Below are 22,970 nucleotides of genomic sequence, written 5' to 3' on the forward strand. Positions count from 1 at the left end.
CTGAAATTCCAGGAGCATAAGTTACGTTGGCCCTGACTTGCCATTTCCATGCCTCACTAATGCGGGAATTTACCTGGGTTTCTCTATGGAAGTCCTGGTTTCCAGGCCAGGAAGCCTGCCTGCTGGATAAGTAAAGGATTAGGCCTGGTACAAACATAGCAAACTCCATTCCAATGAATAGGAAATACTCGCTCCCAGGAGAAGGGTAAGTGGATCTTATTTTATTATTTAAGTTAGTTTCAGTTTTTCTAATTGTACTTAAGTCTGTGTTTTAATGTTTTAAATATTGAAATGTTTTAAATATTAAAAACATTAAAAGTTTTTTTTTAATAACATTTTCACTTCTAAACAGGTTCCATGCAGTACTGAATGATAGCTAGTGACTGATTTCTGTGATAGTCAGTGCACTTGAGCTGAGGGCGAGGAATCGCTGGCTTCACTGACTGTCAAAGCCGTTCTGTGAGTGCCTGTGTTGAGACAGCTCCTGCATGCACTGAAGTAGGGGGAGCCAGGCGCCCTGTGGAAGACCACCCTGGGGGCAATGCTGGAACAAACACCGGGGCTCAAGGGCAGGTGACCAGCAGTTTCAGGGCAACAAAAGATCTAACCCAACAGAGCAGCTCTGAATGTAATCGAGGTCGGCATTGATTTGCTAGGCTGGGCACAAATGGGAAATGTTCACATGCTGGTGCTTTGCAAATTGTGCAGGTGTATTTATAGGTTGTGAAAATAACACATTATAAGTTGCCTCGGTCGTGTTGACAAGAGATAACAATTGATTGGTCAAAATTGTTTCAGATTTGGAAATTAACCAAATGCTTGCTAATAATACAGCACAAGCATATCCATGTTAGGGTTGAGCACTATTTTTTTAATTGGTAGACTGTTGTTGTCGATGGAAAGAACAGCATTTATTCTCATCCATAAATCTCCTTGAATTGAATGGCTTGCTCAGTCATTTCAAAAGGGGCTTAACAGTCAACCATATTGTTGTGGGTCTGGATTCACAAAAATACCAGATGGATGGAAGATTAGACTGGCAAACCAGGCAAGGATGGCAGATTTCCTTCTCTAAAAGACATCATTGGACCTGTTATGAGAATCTAGTTACCTAATTACAGAAGTTATTTAAACTCCCCAGATGGTGTGGTGAGATTTGAATTCATGCATCTGAAACTTCAGTTTAGATCTCCGGAACTCAAATCCTGTAACTTAACCACTTCACAACTCTATTCTTTCAAATGGCCACAACGTTAGAGTTTAGTTGCATTTTTAAAGTGTACAATTGATATTAATCCATTTTACATTCACAAGATTAAACTAGTTCACATTTGTCCCAGCAGAGAATCTGTTGGCAACCCAAGGGAAATTACATGGATTAAAACTCAACTGACTTTACTATTTTTGGTGAACAATTTCTCAAGCAAATTCATGAGGAATAGGATAACAGTGCAAGACCATTGAAATTATACCTTAGAATCAGGTTCTCATGACATCCAAAGATTAATCCGAGGTTCTTCCTTTCGGTGGTTTATCAATTCCCTCTGTCTTTCAAACAAGTTTAGACATTATTGTTTCTAGCGAAAGGTCATCAATCTGAAACATTAACCATTTCTCCCTCTGCTGTTGCTACCTGACCTACTGTGAAAATCCAGAATTTTTTTCTATTTTTATTTCAAATTTCCAGCACCTGCAGTATTTTGATTTTTGTGGAAATACTGTACAAGTATTAAACACATTATAAGGTTTCCTATCTTTAATTTAGTTGTCTGTTGCTGTTTAATGAAGTCAACTATAAATTGCCAAAAGGGTTAACCCCATTCGTGATTAATAGTTGGGTTCATTAGACAGCTACATACAATTCTTTCAAAATAAAGGTCCCAAGACACTTAAGAGAAATACTATCAAATTTTGACAACGGAAATTTTTAAACATATGCCAGAGAGGTGGGTTTTAAGGAGGGTCTTATAAAATGGGAGATGAAAAGCAGGGAGAAATTTAGGAAGAGAATTCCAGAATGCAGGGCTTAAGGCATAGCCACTAAGTTGGGACAAAGGTGTACAATGTGAGAGTCATTAGTAAGGCCAGCATTTATTGCCCATCGCTGCTCTTGAGTAGGTACTGGTGAACTGCCTTCTTGATCAGCTGCAGTAATGAAAGTGGTGTTGGCTCAGGAGTATTTTAGCACAGCAATGAGGAAGGAAAGGTGATGCATTCCCATGTCAAGACATTATATTACTTGAGGGGCACTTATCACCCAATATTCTTCCAGGTCGTAGATTGTGGAGCTGCTGAAGGTTAGAGAGAGATTGTTGGGGGGGTGGGGGGGGGGGTGGTGTATAAACACAAGGATCAGAGGTTTAATATTGTAGCATTAAAAAGTCAACAGGGGAATGTCACATGACTATTAAGTATTTAGTTACTGTTCTTCCCAACAGTAATGTCTGGTTGATGTCACTCTTTAAAGTCAGTTGAAAATCTCCATTTTCTTGCACTAGAATTAAAGATAACACACAATAATCAGTTAAGAAGAACTAAAGTGCATGCATGTGAATTGAAATTACACTGCCAGATAGACCTAAATGAGCACCTTCAGCCAGAGGGTTACAATTTGTTTCTCTATGCAGTTATCTCCTGATTTTCCTCTGAACATGAACTGATACAGAGTTGTCCAGAGTGTCAAAGGGTCCTACACCAGGTATGCGCAAAGGAGCTGAAAACCTTTTTGTAGCCAAGTCAAATCAATTCCAAAGCCATTACTAACATTGGGCCACATTAGATGCTATAACCATCCTTTTCCACTCTCTCCTGTGCTTGACTGGCATTTCTGACCTAAATCTTGACCAACCTGATACAAAGCAAGTTGAGTTGCTTTGCACTGGGGGCATTTCTTTGGACAGAGTGACTTGGTAGGATCATTTTCCTCTTCAGAAGAGGATACTGGATGGCTGGCAGGGAGCACATCAGTCCTCCAACAGTTTTGTTTTCAGTCCTGCTGAGTGTCCGCACACCCCTGGGATCCAGTATAGTCCCAACAATCCAATCATGGTACAGCCTACATTGATTGTCATGGTAGCAGATAACAGAGCAGGAGAGCCAGGTCTAACAGTGTCATACACTGATAAACTCTCATTAAAGCTGAACATTTCATTTTGAGAATTAGTTAGCAACTCAAATGCACCTCCTATTTCGTCCCCAAGGTATAATAATGCCAGATAGTGCGGTGGTGGCAATTCTCATATAAGGCCAGCAGCTGAGAACATCTGTTTTATCCAGAAAGGCAGCTAAGAAATAGATCTTCAGGTAAAGCAATAGCCATTCAACTTGTGTAGTTGTGATAAGAAGAAATATAGTGAAGAGATGATTTTATAAATTCAATTTAAATTATCATGGAATGAGACAGGCTAGATGTGTTTCCAGTGATTGCATGTTGCAGAATGAGGCACAGCCATAAGATTAAATGTGAGAGAGCCGGGTCAGCAAGCTGGATACATTATTTTTACATGGGGGGGGGGGGGGGCGGGAGGTAAAAGAAGATGCAATGCCAGTAATGATGATTGAGGCAGAGATGAACAGAATGTTTTAGGATAGGGTGGAGAGGTAATTATTTAGGATTACATGGATGTACAGAACCCTGTGGTACAGTAGCATTGTGGTTAAGTTACTGGACTTGCAGCCAGAGATTCTGTTTCATTGATCCAGAGATGCTTCAGGTTGTCCCCAGGTCACAACAGGGTTCCGTTCCTGTGAACTGTTCATAACTGTCTTGTTGTAGCCAAGTCAAATCAATTCCGAAGCTATTACTAACATTGGCTTCATAACCTACAGCACGTATGTACAGTATGGGCTCTACATAAGCCAGGGAGGACCTGTAGTTCAAATTCCACCATGGCATTAAATAAATCTGGAATTATTAACAAAAAAGCTAATCTCAATAACGGTGAACATGAACCTACTGGATTGTCATAAAAATCCATCTGGTTTACGAAAGCCCATCACTTAATTTACTGCAATATAATAAGAGGCCATTTGGCCTACTAGTTACATGCCAGTTCCCAACAGAGCTATCCCATCAGTCCCATTCCCTCCTCCTTATTTCTCTGTAGCCTTGCAATGTATTCTCTCCCCATTAATTCCCCTTTATTTCTTTTGACCTACATGAAGGAGTAATGTGCAGTCGCCAATTAACCTACATCGCGTATTTGGGATGTGGGAGGAAACTGGAGCAACCAGGGGAACAATCATCGGGAGAACGTGCAAACTCCAGAGACAGCACCCAAGGTCAGAGCGAACCTGGCTCCCTGGAGTTGTGAGGTACCACCACTAACTGCTGCACCACCCCATGGCTGCCACTTCCTCAGTCTGGCCTTTATGTGTGTCTAAGCCAACAATGTGGTTGACTTTTAGCTGCTTCCTCAGTTGGCAATTAGGGATGGACAATAAATGCTGACATTGCCAGTGATGCCCACATGCTGTGAATAAATCAATAAAACAAAGAGACATGCCATTGGACCAAACAGTCCACACGGAGTTTCTGCTCATCTTGTGTTTCATCCTGGCTTTCTTCATCTAGCTTTATCAGCATAACGATATGGTTTCCAGTTCCTCCTGTGCATGTCCAGCCTCCCTTCAATATGCCATCCTATTGCTTCCATCACTCCCTGTGATGGGGAGTCCCACATTCTCACCATTTTATGGCTAAAGATGTTTCTTTTGAATTCCCTATTTGATTTCTTGGGGACTCTCTTCTGTTGATGACCTTTAGTTGTGCCTTTCCTTACACATGGAAGTATCCTCTCGATACCTATTCTATTGAAACCTTCCATGGTTTAAGGACTTCTTGTGGATCACCCCTCAGCCTTATTTTCTCAATAGAAAGGTGACCTGGTCATCCTTTCCTGATCTATTCACCCCGGAATTCTGGTATCATCCTTGTAAATCTTTCCTGCAGCTTCTCCACTGCCTCTCAATGCTTTTTTATGATGAGGCAACCAGAACTGTGCAATATTCCAAGTGTGGTCTAACCAGGATTTACTACAGACTTTACATAACTTTCCTACTTCTCAGTTCGGTCCCTCTAGAAATAAAACCTAGTGCTCAGCTGGGATTTTTTATGGCCTTGTTAAGCTGTGTTGCAACTTTCAATGATTAGTGTATTTGTATTGTGAGATACTCGACCCCACAGTTTCAGGCTAGTAGGTGTTCTCTCCGTTGTGCCCACTAAAGCTTTCTAGCTCCCATTTATCCGTATTAAACTTTTGCCCATTCTGTATGTTTATTAATATCCTCTTGTAATTTGTTGCCATCTTTCTCAATTTTGATTATCCTTTCTATTTGGTATCATCCACAAATTTAGACATGGTGTTTTTGATTCCAGTGCCCAAATTGTTAATGAAAATTTTGAATGGTCCTTGTACCTATCCTTGTGCAATACCACTACCTACCTTCCTTCACTGTGAACAGCTACTTCTTACTCCATTCTTCCACGTATCCCTGACTGAACAGAATGGGAGTAAAGATACTCACAGAGTGATGTACTGATGTTAAGAATAAGCAACAGCATGATAAATTGGGCAGGACAGCTTCTTTCCTATAATTCCTTGCAATCATGCAACAGCTGTCTTTCACAAAACAAACCCATTTTCAATGGTCTGTTTTTAGCAGCAAGCTTATTGCGTTTGATATCTTTTGGGGGAATCATGATATAAAAGCCACCTGTAACCTTGTATCTCAGAAACATTGAAGAAGAATTTCTGGATCTAGCTTGTGTGGAGCCAACACCAGGGGGAAATAACATCTGATGGATCGGTTCTGACAAGGCTGCAGTATTGTCCTCTGACACATTTTGTTCTGACAAGCTTCAGTCCCATTTTCCAAAATATCTGATTGGTTCTGACAATTTCCAGTCCCATCTTTCAACTGATTTAATTGCTTGATTCTGATAAGTCCAGTCACAGTGTAAAAGGTAGAATTTCGTTGTGAACCGGTAGTGGACCATCAATAGAAACACCAGTTGCCAGTCTAAGCTGCTGATGATTGGTGTAACTAATGGTGTCCTACCTGACCAATCAAGGGAATTAGACTGTCACAGAGTCAATGCATTGCCAGGTCTGGAAACAACAAAAACACAAGATTCATGAGTGGCTTTTTGTCAAGGTGCCCATTGCAATTCAGGCAAAGAAGACATGTTTGTGGCTTCAGTAACACTGGGGTTGTTTCAGTGCTTGGGAGAAGATTAGCTGCACTGCAGTACAGGAAGCAAAACCTGCATTCCAGGCATACCATTCTTTCATGTGCAATTGTGGGCTGGGGAAAGTTGTAAGCTAAAAAGTAGTATTGGTTTAAACTTATCTTGGCACACTGAGCAAACACACTGATCAGATGGGCATTTCAAAGACCCATAATTGGCCACTGTGACCAAGAGAGTAGGGCTGGTTGCCAGGATTGGAGTTGGCAATAGAACCAATAGAAGCTTGTCAGTCACCTGCCCTAGGACTGAACTGGTTCCGCCACCAGGGTCCGGGGTGATATCCTCTGCTGGGAGACCAACTCCTAGCTCAATGGCATCATCCAGCAGAGCACAGGGCCTATTCCAGCACAAATGGCTGCTGACTGCATTCACAGAATGAGTTTGACAGTCAGTGAGGCCCCACCCCCCAGTTCACCAGCTGTCAAAGCTGTCACTTAGATTGAATGTGTATGAATGCCTATGATGCTCACAAACATTCAAACACTCTCCAGAAATGTTAGAATTATATGCAAATGTTAACAAAACTAAAGCATTATAAAAAAATTAAAGATACACAAGCTTAAAAACAACTGAATACTTTCAAACTAACTGCATTAAATAGATTAAAAAAAGGTATACTTACCATTTTTCCATGAGGACTCGATGGATACGGTGGGGTGGTTCCTTGAGCAGACTGTCCAAACCATCTGGCAGAATGCCTCATCGTCAGATCTCACCAATAAGCACCAAAACCTCATGGCTGGCGGTGAGAGGGGCCATCCCAGTCAGATCCTTACTGCATGGTTGGCATATCCATCCCAATGCACGCTGCCCACAGGATGACTGCGTTGAGGACAAGATGGTTGCCCACCTCTTTACAGATTGTGGATTTGCTAAGAGGGTGTAGAGAAAGATGCAAGGGTCCTTGTCATGGTTCATTCCCAGCAGCTGCATAAACAAGGACTCTCTGACCTACGGGCTGTTCCCAGGGTCATCAATTGCTGCTGGAAGGTCATCAACTCGGTGAAAGACACTCTTTGGTCTGCCTGAAACTTGTTGGTCTTCCTGCACAGCGAGATGTCCGTAGGGGAATGCTGCCGACTGGCACATTCCAGGCTGCAGGAGTACGTGCTGAGGGACGCACTGAAGTTCGGTGCAGCCAACACTAAAGCTCTGTGGAGAAGGACCACAGTCTAGGGTTTTTCCGCTACCAGACATGGAGGGGCTGAGTCGGGTGGGGAAGCCCCTCAAACATTGAAATGGTGCATCACCCCAGGGGATCACATGAATGACAAAGGTGCTATGGGTTTAAATAATGTTAACACTACTGGATGTATTGAACATAAATATAAAGGTATTGCACTGTTTATTCTTTGTGTAATTTTTATTATGAATAAAGTTTATTTTTGAAATATATAAAAAATAATTTGCTGTTCCCGGGGACACACACACAGACAGATATCAAGTGCTGCTGGAAGATCATCAACTTGTGAAAGACGCATTTTAATCTGCCTGAAACTCGTTGGTCTTCCAGCACAGCGAGGTGTCTGTAAGGGAATGCTGCAGACTGGCGCATTCCAGGATGCAGGAGTACGTGCTGAGGGATGCACTGAAGCTCGGTGCGGCCAATGCAAGGGCTCTGTGGGGAAGGACCACAATCTCGGGTCCTTCCGCTACCGCACATGGAGGGGCTGAGTCAGGTGGGGAAGCCCCTCAAACATTGATAGGGGCGTCATCCAGGGAGCCACATGAGTACCATTGGTGCTATGGTTAAAACAAAAATGTTAACATTAATTAATGTATTGACCAAGTGACACTGAGAATGTAATGAGTTTTGCACTGTTTTTTTCTTTATATATATATTTATGTGTGTGTTTTATTATGAATAAAGTTTATTTTTGAAATAAAAAGAATAATTTGCAATCAATTTTTGGATTCCAAAACTGATTCAATAACAAACAAGGTGTTCTGTATGATGTGGTGAATAGGTTCAGAACAAGTCTCATAGGTTAAATTTTTAATCAGGCATATTGAAAGACTCCATTGCCTTCCTGACACTCCAAATTAAATGTTAAAGGTGCATCCACCAATTTTTACATTGCAGATAGGAGAAAGAGGAATGTTTAGTCAACAGGATTTAATCCAACGAACAGTGGAGATAATCATTTATCCTCTTGTTCTTCTAGATTAAACTAAAAGAAATCTTTGAGACCCCCACAGAGATCATCCTGATTCTGGAGCTGGTGACTGGTGGGGAGCTTTTTGACAGGTACGTATCAACACCCGCGTTCCTTCCTTGAATTATCTGTTTGTGATACAGCCAAGAACCCACTTGTTTTCTTGCAAAACTAAAGAAAATTGGCTGCAGATTTATAAGTAAGATGCAGTGGAAAACTAAAATAGAAGGGAGCTCAGCCATGAGAGAATACAATGGGCCTTATTTTTTCTGTTAAACAAAAAGAGTTGCCCATTTTTCTTTGGAATCTTTTTGCTCCATTTTTAATTGAGATAAATTTTGAAAGTTTGATTGATGAGCAAAAACATTTGTGCTCATAGTGCTGATGCAAAAGCAAGCTGATTACCTTGCTGCCTCTGAAATATGTAGATATGCCAAGCCACAAGTAGCAGAGAAATTAATTGCAGGAATGTGATAACTAATTCACCAACTTGGAGAAGTTAGCAGAGATTGATAGACAGTGAGAAAATCAAGCAATGTGGGATTAGTGCTGGAAAGTGGCAGTGAGGTAAAAGATTAGCCGTATTGAATGGCAGAGCAGACAAGGGTAACCAAATGACCTCCTCCTACTTCTTTGTCTTATGTTCTTACTTAGAAGGTCCAAGGATAACTAAGTAAAACCACAAAAATGGATGTCTTGGCAGACTATGAATAGTTATTATATGACATGCTGGTCTAAAAATGTTTAGGTGATGTGCCAAGAATGATGTGCCCTTAACTTGGAAATATGTTACCATTCAACATTGAGTCCTGATGAAGGGTCGACTGTTCAGTTCCCTCCATAGATGCTGCCTAACCTGCTGAGTTCCTCCAGCGCTTTGTGTGTTGCTCAATATGTTACTATTCCTTCCTTTGTTGCTGGGTCTATGTACTGGACTCCCTACACTACAGCACCATGTGATCCTCACCAGACATCTGGCAGTAGTTCAAGATGGTGGCTAACCACAGACTTCTGAATGGGAATTAGTGAAGAGCATAAGCACTGGTTTAGGCAGCAAAGCTCACATCCTAGAGTCATAGAGTGGTACAGCACAGAAACAGGTCCTTCGACCCACCACATCCATGCTGACCTTTTTGCCCAACTACACTAATCCCACTTGCATTATTCTTTTATCATGCATTCAAAGATGTGGGTTTCACAGGCTGAACTAAAATTTAATTGCTCATCCCTAATTGCCCTTGAGAAGGTGATGGTGAGCTGCCTTCTTGAACCACCACTGTATCCTTCTATGCCTTGGCTATTTAATCCTACAAATCAATTTTACAGGAAACTTTAATATATTCCAAGAGGAAATAACAAGGTTAAAAAAAATACACTATACCTGTCATTATCAAAAACTGAGCATACAGCATGAAGGAATCTCCATAGCTTTACCAGTTTGATTCCTGGAATGGAGGTTTGCCTTTGAGAAGAGATTAAGCAACTAAGTCTCACTGGAGTTCAGAAGAATAAGAAGTTATCTCATTGAAGTATACAAAATTCTTACAGTGCTTGAGAGGATAGATAAGTAGTGAAGTGTAGCGGTTAGTGTAACGCTATGACAGCGCCAGTGACCCCGGTTCAATTCTGGCTGCTGACTGTAAGGAGTTTGTATGTTCTCCCCGTGTCTGCATGGGTTTCCTCCGGGTGCTCCAGTTTCCTCCCACTTTCCAAAGACATACAGGTTAGGAAGTTGTGGGTATGCTATGTTGGCGCCGGAAACATGGCAACACTTGCGGGCTGCCCTCTATGCAAAAGATGCATTTCACTGTGTGTTTTGATGTACATGTGACTAATAAAGATATCTTATGTTTCTCCTGGCTGATATGTTCAGAACCAGTGGTCGTTGTCTCAAAATAAGAGGTCAGCCATTCATGACTGAGGTGAGAATAACTGTCTTTGCCAATACGGTAGTGTACCTTTACCCATCACCTCTACCCAAGAGGGCTGGGAAGGCTGGTGACAGTGTATTCAGGACAGAAAGAGATATTTGGATATTAGGGGAAACAAGAGATATGGGGTTAGTGCAGGAAAGTGGCACTGAGGTAAAAGATCAGCCAGGATCTGACTGAAGGTTGGACCATGTGTGAGAGGCTGGATGGTCTACTCAGGTCATCTCAGCAGTTATTCAGGAAGTTGTAAAACACAAATGGAGCAGCTGAGTGTGGAGCAGTGTGTAGAACAACATAATCATTTCACATGTTAAATCTGCCTTCCATATTAAAAAAGAGGATCGTGCCCTGGTTGCCTTTCTCAGGTGTCTACTGAAGCCAACAGAGTGTGAACAGCTTGGGTGAGTGAACTGACTCATGTTTACATCCAAAAAGGCAGATACAATCAGATCTAATTAGTTTCTGCCTTCAAACACTGTACGTATAGAAGATATCAACCTATCTGTACCAGAATGGTCTAACAACTTTGTTAAAATGTTAAACTGCGCTCATACAACAGAACCTCAAGGCGTAAACCTTTATATGCTTGTTATCTTTAATGTTTTCAGTGATCTTTCATCTTTCACATTTCCACTGAACTTTTAGAAAATATATAAATACAGCAATAAAACCACTATAAAGTGTCTGGAGTGCAAAGGAAAGGGAGGAAAAGCATACTTAAGTTCTATTAATTTATGTGATTGTCACAATGGGAGAGAGTTAATGGTTGAGACATGGTCACCTATCAATTGTGCTAAACAGTACTAGTATAAGGTAATCACAGATTCAAATATAGTTCAGCCAGATGCAGAGAAAAAATCCTCTACTCTGGCATAGAAGTTGCTATGTGTCCTGAAAGATGTGCTATGTTCTCATTGTGCAGCTTGTTTTGGTTATGAGACCAACAGTGAAAACTTTGAGATAGCCCAGGGTCCAATGTCAAGGGAGCAACTGAAGTGGAGTTCCATATTTTCCTCACAGTACAGAGCACCCAAAGGAAAATGTCGCATTCAGGACTGAGTCTGGGTCCAAGGTTTCTTCGAATTATTGGCCATTGCATTCAAAACTAAAATTCAAAGACAATGCTAAATGGAGATCATTTTGCAACTTATTTTTTGTAATCCACAGGATTGTGGAGAAAGGATATTACAGTGAGAGGGATGCAGCCCATGCTGTGAAACAGATTCTGGAAGCTGTTGAGGTGAGTCACGTTAGACATTTCTCACTCTCAGTCTCACTCTTCCTCTCACCTCTCCCCCCTCCCACGCAATCATTTCTCTGTGCGTATCAGGCAATTTAATGTGTTACATTTTGTCCTGGGAAGTAACAGATCAGCCACTTGGTTCTGAGTCAGAATGGTCCACTCATTTGAGGTTGGATTGCCTTGGCTTCATATTTAGCTGGTAAGAAATTACAGTACTAAACAAACAATTTTCAGTACCATGTCACTCCTTCTGATGACTGCACTCTTGCATATTTATTTTGTTTGTGTATATCAGGTTTTATTTTATGCAGTAGTAAGGAAACAAGGTTAAAGAAAGAATTAAAAAAAACAAACTAGGAAGCAAATGTGAGCTAAATCATTGTGAAGCCATACCATGCAAACACAGAAAGGGGACTAACATTGACATGAAGGTGTGAATGGCCTCTTCCTGCACCTGGTTAAAACAAGGATGAGGTGAATTTTTTTTCTCTCTGAGGGTCGTGAATCTTGGGAGCTCTCTTTCACAAAGGGTGGTGGAAGCATAGGCTTTGATTATTTTTAAGGCAGAGGTAGCTATATTCTTGAAAAGCAAGGGGTGAAAGGTCACCAGGGTAAATGGGAACGTGTAGTTTGGGTTTCAGTCAGATCACCCCAATTTTATTCAATGGTGAGACAGGCTCAAGGGGCTAGGTGACCTTCTCCTTCTCCTAATTCTTATGTATTCATGTGACCTTCAGTGACGTCCATAAGGAATACAGTTCCAAACTTAACTTTTCAGGCTTGTTTCCTGAAATCAGTGTGTGGTTGCACAACTGGGAATTAAGTTGTTTTGTGCTGATAGAAGAGAAAACTCTTATCCTGTTCAAATTACATTGAGGGGAGCTGTGGGACCCGATTATCTCTTCCCCACCTGAACTGTCCTAGAAATTGGGCTCTGAGTATAGGAACACAGAAATAGGAGGACACCGTTAACCTCCTCAAGCAACACAAAAGGTGCTGGGGTAACTCAGTGGGTCAGGCAGTGTCTATGGAGGGAAATGGTCAGTGGATGTTTCGGGTCGAGACACTTCATTTGTCCGTTTCACTCTATAGATGCTGCCTGACCTGCTGAGTTCCTCCAGTGCCTTTTGTGTTGCTCCAGATTCCAGTATCTGCAGTCTCTTGTGTCTCCATTAACCCTCTCAGGCCTGTTTTGCCATTCAGAGAGATCATGGCTGATGTGTGACATTAGTTTTCAGTCCGTTCACTCTGGACTCCTCAACCAGCAGAAATAGTTTCTCTCCATCCATCCAATCCATCCCCTTAATGTATTGAAACCTTCAGTCAATATTAATGGATATTGGGGAAAACTAATATGTTAATTCACAGTCAGCTGCGATCTCCTTGAATAGCAGTACGGTCTCAAGGGCTTGAATAGTCCAGATGAAGGGTCTCGACTTGAAATGTTGACTGTCCATTTCCCTCCACAGATGCTGCCTGACCTGCTGAGTTCATCCAGCAATTTATTTTCACTCCAGATTCCAGCATCTGCAGTCTCTTGTGTCTGCAGGGTCTGAATAGCCCTCTCTTAAATTAGAATCCTGTCTGGAAGTTCTCTCCACCTCTCACCTTTCAGTGTTAGCAGAATACTGTCAGTGGTTGAAATAAAAACAGAAAATGCTGGGAGTACTCAGCAGGTCAAAACTTTTGATGAAGGACCTTTGGCCTGAAACATTAACTCTGTTTCCCTTTTCACTGATGCTGCCTGACCTGCTGAGTTTTTTTCCAGCGTTTTCTGTTTTTATTTCAGATTTCCAGCGTCTGCAGTTTCTTTGATTTTCATTTACCAGGGGGCATTGTCTTGGGTCAGCGCTGGACACTGTATATTTTGAAAAGATTTGATTGTATACTGCTAAATTCCCTCTCCAGGGTTTTCTGTCCTTTTAATATGTCCTTTAGAGATCAGTGCTGTAAACCATTCGACATTCAAATGCTCACTGTTCACTGCAGTTCCATTGTGTCTGGATGCAGAGTCAGCTAAATTGCCTTGCGTTGTGTGCTGGGTTATGGAGAGCAGAAAGATTCACTGCAGGAATCAAATGATGCTTGCTACTCCTGGCTGTTTGGAAAGGAAACATTTCTTTCCCCAAAAGGAAGTCGACCATTTTGCCTTATGCTTCATGGTGCCATTCATCATTTGTCTTTTCTTGGAGACTGAATCCCATAGCAAAACCAGATTATTTAAAAAATATTAAAGGGTCATAATGGCCTGTTGTAAGCTGCATTATAAGAGAAAGATGGTTTTAATATCTTACATAGCACAATAAATATCCTTCATATTTGAGGCTGATTGCTTTGAAATTAAATAGTATCTGCATGGATTTAGGCTTCATCCACCCACCATTTTATTTCTTTTATTTATCTGTAGTTACATAAACTTGCAGTGACATTGCTCTATTTTTTTCCAGATATCTTGTCTCCTAGCTGAATTTTAATTGTGTATAATTTAGAATCCCTGCTACTTCCAAAATGTAACCTGCAATGGAGGGGCATAACAAATGGACAACCTGAGTCAAACCATTTTCTTTTTTTGTTCTGTGTGACCAAGCCTAAACAAAAGCTTAATTATCTCTTCTGAGAGTCATGGACTAACCCAGTGTGAATGTCAGTGACTCGCCGGTGAATTCACTGGGACACATTGTCACAGACGTAACCTGGGGTTGCAACACAATTACAGGGCTATAGATTAGACTCTGGCTGAAAAGAACAAAAGGCTGTAGATACTCAGAATTCAAAATTTTGAAGAAAGGCAGTGCATGCTGGACATACTGGGCAGGTCTGTGGAGAGAGAAAAACATTTCAAGTCTATGACCTTTCAACAAACTCAAATCTTGGTTAAAAATTGCTACTCAATCTGAGTTGTATAAAGGCACTGCTGTACATTGATAAGAGTACTGTTCTCTCTTACAGTATGGTATTTTGGGAATACAGTCCCTACCACTTACACCATACCCATTTACACTGGCCATTTGTCATTGTCATATTTGTCAATTCCATTGGTGTTGTTTAAAGTTTGTGAAGTGTCTGAACAATCAGGCTATGTAAGTAGCTATGTATACCTTGTTACTTCCTTTTCTCCGGCCTCCAGAATTCCTGCCCTTCTTGCCAGCTTGACCTCTTTTACCTAGATCCAGGTCTTTAACTTCCATTTCAAGTCGCTGGTGGTGTCTGATTGAAGTCCTTTTTATTATCTTCCATGATCTATTTTCCATTTGGATCATTACAATGATGTGTTAGAGATAATCTAACAGGCATTTCAGCAGGTTCATCAATAGGCAAGGTTTAGAGGGCTATGGGCCAAACACAGGCATATGAGACTAGCTCAGGTAGGCAACTTGGTTGGCATTGTTGAGTTGGGCTACATGGCCTGTTTCCATACTGTATAACTCGATGACTCTGTAACTCTAGGTGTTGAGTTTTTACTTAATCAAGCAGTTACTGATAATCATGTCAGATAAGGAGTTGGATATGGGACAGGGTGTGTGATTCACAACAAACTGTGTTCTTCACAGCAAACAAATCCAATTTACTCAAGAGTCCACAAAAAGAGCAGATGAAAGAAAAACGACGGTAACTTCTCCTGATAAAAGCAAAGTAAGTTCTTCAGAAAAGTGCAGTGAATGGAGAATAGTTACTTATACATTCTATCAATCTCAGTCAACAACAGCAATGGGGTCACCAAGCTGTGCCTCAATCAACTCCTCATTGTTTGGCAATATATACATCTTTCTTCTCTCACGGGATGTGGGTGTTGCGGTCAAGACCAGCATTTATTACCTGTCTGTATTGAACTTGAGAAGCGGGTGATGAACTACCTTCTTTAACTACGAAGCAAATGTACTCGCAGTTGGAAATGAAGAGACAGAAGATGAAGATTCCCTCCAGGCTTCCAAAGAATTGAAATCATTTTTAATTTCATTTTTAAAAATGTATTAACTAACACAAGCTAAGCCAGGTGTCGCGTTTAAGGGCCAATTGCATTGGAATAATGAGTCCATGATAGATAAGGGAGCTGCACCTTTGCCTCTTGCCTCATTGTCAAATTCTAAGAATTAAAATGCTAACAATTTAATGGAATATGTTGTGTAAAAATCCATTCTCTGTCACATGCACTAAATATATATCCAGCTGTGCTTCTGAAATTTGGTTTTATCGACTTAAATAGGATCAAATTGCCAAAGCAGTGTTCATTGCCCATGCATCACCTGCTACAGTAGATGACTTTCTACTTCATTGACTTATAACTTTCTGCAAGTTCTCTCATTTGAATTACCTTTGCAAGAATTCCGAATAAAGGGCCAAATCCCTTCATGAAAGACACTAATAATTATAGTGGTGAAACAAACTGGATATGTCTGGACCACACCAGGAAAGCAGAAATCATCACAAATAATCACAAATAAGAGAAACAAATTTAAAAAGGGGAGAACCCTGCACAACTTTAAAAACTAAAATGTTAAATTCCATAGTGAAGATGATGTTGGTCAGGCACAGAGGGCAATGTGGATTGTAACAGGGCCACTTTAGATTAGCATCAGATCCAAAATTTGAAGCAGGTTTACACGGTGCAGGATCTAGCAACACAGTGGTGTGCTTTAGGTCTCACAGGAAAACAGAACCTCAGTTATCCATACTTTGCTGTCTGCACTGTTAATTATCCACAAAGAAATTCCTTGATGGAGTGAACATTGGGCTTGGTTTTCATAAACCAGCTAAAAATGTAATTGTGGTGTGGATCTTTTGATTCAGTCGGATAAGTAGTTACTATCTGGAGGTCCAGTATCTGGTAGCAACCTCTCTCCGTGAAGTTGTGACATTCAGCTTCAGGTTGGATGACAACCAGGTGTCAGGGTTTTGGATCCAAGTGATCAGCAGGAGTCAGGACTCTGGAACTGGGTGATCAGCAGAAGGTGATGAGTAGGAATCAGGGTTTTGGGTCACAACAGCCAGTGGGAATCAGGGGCTTAGAATTAGTTAATTCAGGGTTTTAGGTTGAGATAACCAGCAGGAGTCAGAACAACATCAATTTTATAAGGACATCTTATTTATGATGAGTCTGTTATGTGTATATATGGAGGATGTAATTAGGTAATATAAATGGACAAACTAAAAGCCAAAGACATTGCAAATACTGGAACTTATAAGTCTGCTATGAAGAGGAGGTTAGGCTCTGATATTTACTGGGATGGGAGTTCCAATTAGTTTGGGCCTGAAGCAGTGGTGGTGGAGGTTAGGATTTCTATGGTGGTGGAGTTTTAACTACAAGGTCTGCCTGCCCATTTACATTGTAAGTGGGTTACCTGTCCAGCAACCTACCTAACTGGTATCCCTGGCTTTGAATCATATGAGTAACACTCCCAGAAGGAGTCACCAATGAGGAGCTGTTGGGTTTTTTGCTGGGAAAGCAAATGGAGATATAAAGTGTTTAGGGTATGGAATTAGGAAGGTGATCACAGAAAGTCGCAGGGAGATCAGTGGAAGTGATGGGGTCTGGTGATCACTGTGTTGCTAGATGGTTGGGGATCACAAACCATGAGCAAGGCAGTGAGTCTCTACTGGGAACAGGTTTGCTCAATGGACCAAGAGGAAAATTTCTTGCTCCTCTTCACCCTCAGTGGTAGAGAATACATGTGTAAAATACTGGAAATATTCAGCAGGTCAGCTTGACCTAATAAGTACTTCCAGCATTTTAGGTTTTTATTCAGCTTTCCAGCATCTTCTGTATTTTGATTTTAGAAAAATAGCTCATTCATACAGCAAACTTTGTCACTCATTAACAGCCATGTTTCCTGAGGCATAGGGAACTGGGCAACCAGGCCAATAAAACCTAGTACATGCAGCATCAAAATATTTAAATAAGGACTCCATCTCCTGGAGTGAATGGGTTCAGGCTTGAAATTTTCACGCATTTTCACATTGCAAGTGACCTAGACCATCCAGTTTTGAGGGTTAAAATTCACCTTAACCCTCCCGTTAGACTATGTAGAAATGACCTGAAATAGCAAATCTTTCTATTTCCAGCAGTTTCCCGTTTTATCTTTGATACGTTGACCTAGAAATTCAGATATATAACACATTTGAAAATTAGACCAAGTCATCCTGGGAGAGGTTTCATTGGTTGTTTCTGGGACAAGTAGGTCTCCGTGACATAGTACCAGTCTGAGATCCCACTAAGATTAATTTGTTTTTTTTTCCTCAACAACAGCTTCCATCAATACCAACCAACTGCCATCCTCTTTTTCCACCCCTGCCCCCAACATCTCTCTCCCAATCTCCCAATCAGCTGTCCCTGGCCTCCAATTTTCCAATTGACCTTTGACCCTCCAGTGACACCATTGTTCACAATGGTCTTGACTTCTTTCCCCTGCATCCCACTTTCCATCGATCTGGGCTCTAGGTCCCATCGACTCATTGTTTTCCCTAAATAACTCTCAGTTTGGCCATCCAATGATGACCCCCTTAGCCAATCACCTTTACCAGTACTGATATTTGCAGTGACAAATAAAATTGTCATCGACGACCCTCTGGTACACCCAATATGACCCATCAGAATTTCTTAGCCATCAGGTTTTATCAAAGTGCTGCATTTTCACAAGTAATTCCTTTTGATATGCAATAATATTTGCTTCCTAGGCAATTCTGTTTTTGAAAAATACCTGAGTCTTGCTAAAACTGGACATATTTGCAGCACAAGTATATCTGGGGACCCATGGAAAGTTTATTAAAATCAAGTGGAATTTGATACAGTGGCCAAGAACATTTTGGAAAATGCCACTGTACTTTATACTCTTCATTGGAGGACACAATGTTAATGTTAAGGGGGATTGTGTTGACTTCTTGTTACTTCAGTGGGAAAAATCACAGTAAAAAGAATTTAATATAAATAGCTGAAGGAATGGCAACAAGGGACTTATTTGACTGAAAGGGAAGGTGATGTAGATACAATTATCTGCCTTGCAGAATTCAGCATGGGAATATTTAATGCTAAGCTCCTTCCCCAATGGTTTGCATCAGAAAATGAAAAACCTTACCGTTCTTTCGATATTTAAAGAATATATATATCCAAAATAATCCAGGTGATTGGAAATCTGAATGAAAACAGAAAATGTTGGAAATTTTCTTTATCTGTGTAGCCGTTAACGTAACGCTTTACAGCGCCAGCGACCCGGGTTCAATCCCGGCCGCTGTCTGTAAGGAGTTTGTACGTTCTCCCTGTGTCTGCGTGGGTTTCCTCCGGGTGCTCTGGTTTCCTCCCACATTCCAAAGATGTACAGGTTAGGAAGTTGTGGGCATGCTATGTTGGTGGCGGATGTGTGGCAACACTTGCGGGCTGCCCCCAGAACATTCTACGCAAAAAAAATGTATTTCACTGTGTGTTTCAATGTACATGTGACCAATAAAGATATCTATCTGAAGATATCGAATCTAGAAAGCTTTTAGATATTTAGTTAGAAGAGGAAGTGTTTTACTCGAGCTTATGTTAAGCATCATAGAACAGTTGTAGGCTGAGGAAGGGAAATCAGAGTGGGACTGGGTCAGAAAATTAAAGTGACAGGCGATCAGAAGCTTCAGGTCATGCTTGTACATTGTGCCTGACCTTCTGAGTATGTCCATTATATTACGTTCTTTTTAACTAAGAGCATCTGAATCTTGTGATATAGCTAGGCAGATAGCATCCTTCAATCTGTAGTAACAATTCCCAAGAAAATCATCTTTGGTTGATAGCTCTGAACATGCCATATAGTCAAGTCAACATATGGTACTCTTGCCTCTGAAAGACTTTCCATTGACATCATAGTATGTGAGGTCAAAGCAAGCAAGAGGTATTACTGATCTCCAAAGCACTGATGTTCCCTATTTGTGCTATCATTGTATGGAACAGATTGACGACTGCCTTAGTCTTGACAGCTGTTTTCTTCAAGTGAGCATGGAAATTTAGCATGCTGTCTAGCTTCACTCTGAGATCAGCAATTTGTTGCTGCTGAAGTCATATTTTTGGTACTTCTGACACTCCCTTCATCAACTTGGTGTTTGTGGTAGGGGATGTTCATTTCAACTTCCATTACCAGAAATATTACGTTATTGTGCTTAAGTCCCTGTTCAATGTAAACATGATGGCACTGAAGATGGATGGTTGTCTTTTTATTTATTTTTCAGGATGTGGCTGTTGCTGACAAGGCCAGTATTTACTACCCATCACTAATTGCCCCTTAATAGATAGAGTGATTTGAGAGACTGCTTCAGAGGCAACATTATGTTGTGAGTCTGGAGTCACATATAGGCCAGTCCAGGTAAGGATGGTAGATTTCTTTCCCTGAAGGACATCAGTGAACCAAATGGGGTTTTACAACACTTCAATAGTTTCATGGTTATCATTATGAATATTCGGTTTTAAAAAATGTCCAAATTATTAACAGTTTAAATTCCATAGCTGCCACGGTGGGATTTGAACTCCACTCTCTGGATTATTGGCCATGGGTATCTGTGTGGCTTCAAATGCAGCCTTGTGGCATCTGTTGTTGATGAGCTGGGTGAGCTGACTTGCCTGAGGGGACACACAGCAACCTCTTGTTCAGCATCACTAGTGGCAGATGTTTTATTTTATGGCAGGGATGTTCTTTCCAAGAATCAACATCAAGCCTTTAAACGAGACAAGTCATTGGTCCCTGACAGGTCTACAAAGACTGTCCTGGTCTTTGATTGTTTCTGGTAACCAGCCTCATTTTGCATCGCAATGGCCAAAAGTTAATTGCAACAACTGCACTTAGACCAGAATCCCACCTTCAAGGATCAGTAACTTTTCCGGAGCATGATATGGTCCAATTGTTTGAAGGTCTTCTGGATAGTACCAGCCTATAGCTTTCTATGTCACCAGTTGGCTTATCTAGTTTGACTCGGGCAGTGACCATTGCCTCCTGGCTTGCCTTTGGAATGAGTCCAGACTCCATGCCATTGATGTCCATAATTGCCAGCTGCTGGAGATTCTTGGATATTGGTATTGGTTTATTATTGTCACATGTACCGAGATACAGTGAAAAATCTAGTTTTGCAAGCCATCCATACAGATCATTTCAAAACATTGAATTTTGAGGTAGTACAAGGGAAAAACAATAACAGAATGCAGAATAAAGTGTTACAGTTACAGTTACAGAGAAAGGTAGGAGATAAAGTGCAAGGGCCATAACGAGATAGATTATGAGGACAAGAGTTCATCTTTAACATTCAAGCGATCCATTTGTACCTCAGTACAACTGACAATAATAAACCAATTCCAATTCAAGAGTCTTATAACAGCAGGATAGAAGCTGTCCTGGAGCCTGGTGGTACCTGCTTTCAGGCTTTTGCATCTTTTGCCTGATGGAAGGGCAAATTAGTAAATTGGTTTATTATTGTCACATGTACTGAGGTACAGTGAAAAACTTTGTTTTGCATGCCATCCATACAGATCATCTCATCACATCAGTGCACTGAGGTAGTACAAGGAGAAACAATAACAGAATGCAGAATAAAGTGTTATAGTTACAGAGAAAGTGCAGCGCAGACAGACAATAAGGTGCAAGGCCATAGCGAGGTAGATTGTGAGGCCAAGAGTCCATTCTTATCGTACTAGGGGACAGTTCAATGGTCTTATAACAGCGGGATAGAAGCTGTCCTTGAGCCTGGTGGTACATGTTTTCAGGCTTTATATCTTCTGCCTAATAGGAAGGGAGGCAAAGAGAGAATATCCAGGGTGGAAGGAGTCTTTGATTATGCTGGCTACTTTTCTGAGGCAGCAAGAAGTGTAGACAGAGTCAATGGAGGGAAGGCTAGTTTTCGAAGAAATTCTGGGTACAGCATTTCCATTAGCCACTTCCTCTGTCTTCGCTGTGGCTAACCCTCTAATGGCAGTGGAGGGATTAAAGTCATTGTCCAGTGTAGCCGATGATGAATCTCTGATTTGCTGGAGGGTTGATATGTCCTGTGTAAAGGATCCTCCAAGAAGATAGCAGAGTGGTTAAGTTACAGCAGAAGCTTGAGTTAGTCATCCAGAGACAGAATTTAAATCCCATCAAGGCAGCTGGGGAATTTAAGAATTCAGTTAGTCAAGTAAATCTGGGATAATAAGTTAGTGTCAGTAAAGAGGACCATGAAGGTGTCGTTAAAAACCCATCTGGTTCACTATTTAGAGAAGAAAACCTGGTTCCCCTTACCCGGTCTGGCCTATATGTGACTCCAGACTTAAAGCAATGTCATTGTCATTTAACATCCCTCTGAGAAGGCCCAGGATGGATAATAACTGTTTGACTTGCCAGCGTTGTCATCCCATGAATGAATTAAAAGAAAGCGTGACATTCAAGGACTTTCTGAGGCACACTGTGAATATCTCACAAAAATGTTGAAAATGGTTAACATCAATGTCCTTTTGCCCCCAAAAAAACACAACTCTCCAATATGAGGTTGTCACCCTACAATTTGCATTATGGCTGGGCCATAATGAATGGAAATGCCATAAAACATATGGTCTTCTTGGTGTTATTTTTTATGTCTTAATTAATGTTTGTAATTGTTCTGAGAGAGGATATTGGATATTTGCAGAGTAGCAGATTGGTTATCTGGAAGCAAGCCAGATAATTATGACCATTAACTTCAGTGGAAATAAAAATCGGTATCATTCGTTTTAAACTATTACAAAAAAAATCGAGATTTATTCCTGTGTATGTTGCAGTGGTGGGGGTGGCAGGACAGGGCTGTTGTGAAAGAATGAGCAAGAGATTTTGTTTTGCAAGTGATATAAAATAATGGGGGCTGGCATGATTCTTCAACACAATATATTAAGTTTTTGAATTAGTATGTTGTTGAAGATGGATTGTTTCTAACCGGGAAATTGTTTCTTTGGTAGAATGAGAATGGAGGCTTACATTTATTTTTTTAATCTGCGAAGTATCAACATTGAGGATGAATAGAACACGACAATTCATTTCCCATTTCTGGTGTCTGCAGGACAATGCAGGGTGTTGCTAAGCAACTGTTAATTGGAGAGGTGCAAGAAGCAGAAGGGGAATATGCAGGCACAAATTCCATGAAATGAGAATATTGCAAAATTCTGGATTTTATTTAGATGCACTAAGCCCCTGTATTTCAACAATAAGATGTTTGTGTCATTTTAGCCAGCCTTTGCAAATTTTTGGACATGCATTCACAAGTTTAAAGAAGCCATCCACTGCGATGGAATTGGGTCCAACTCGCATGTTACATGCGCTTATGTAACTTGACAGATGCTGCTGTGATTAAGTGTCATATTGACAAATACACATTCTCTCTGGCAGACTTTCACTGCAAAACAACAAGATTCATGTGGGTTTCTCGACACA

At 41.0% G+C, this 22,970-nt stretch overlaps 1 protein-coding gene across 2 annotated transcripts in view; it reads left to right on the forward strand.

Annotated features, from left to right (window-relative positions):
• Positions 1-22,970, forward strand: part of LOC127582685 (calcium/calmodulin-dependent protein kinase type IV-like) — a 95,466-nt gene that overhangs the window by 44,961 nt on the left and 27,535 nt on the right. For both annotated transcript variants that reach the window (XM_052038236.1, XM_052038237.1), the window contains exons 4-5: positions 8,416-8,498; positions 11,505-11,577. In XM_052038236.1, coding sequence (XP_051894196.1) covers positions 8,416-8,498; positions 11,505-11,577 — 156 coding nt within the window. The remainder of the gene's footprint in view (positions 1-8,415; positions 8,499-11,504; positions 11,578-22,970) is intronic.

This window comes from Pristis pectinata, chromosome 24 (assembly GCF_009764475.1).
Source record: "Pristis pectinata isolate sPriPec2 chromosome 24, sPriPec2.1.pri, whole genome shotgun sequence".
Classification (NCBI taxonomy): domain Eukaryota; kingdom Metazoa; phylum Chordata; class Chondrichthyes; order Rhinopristiformes; family Pristidae; genus Pristis; species Pristis pectinata.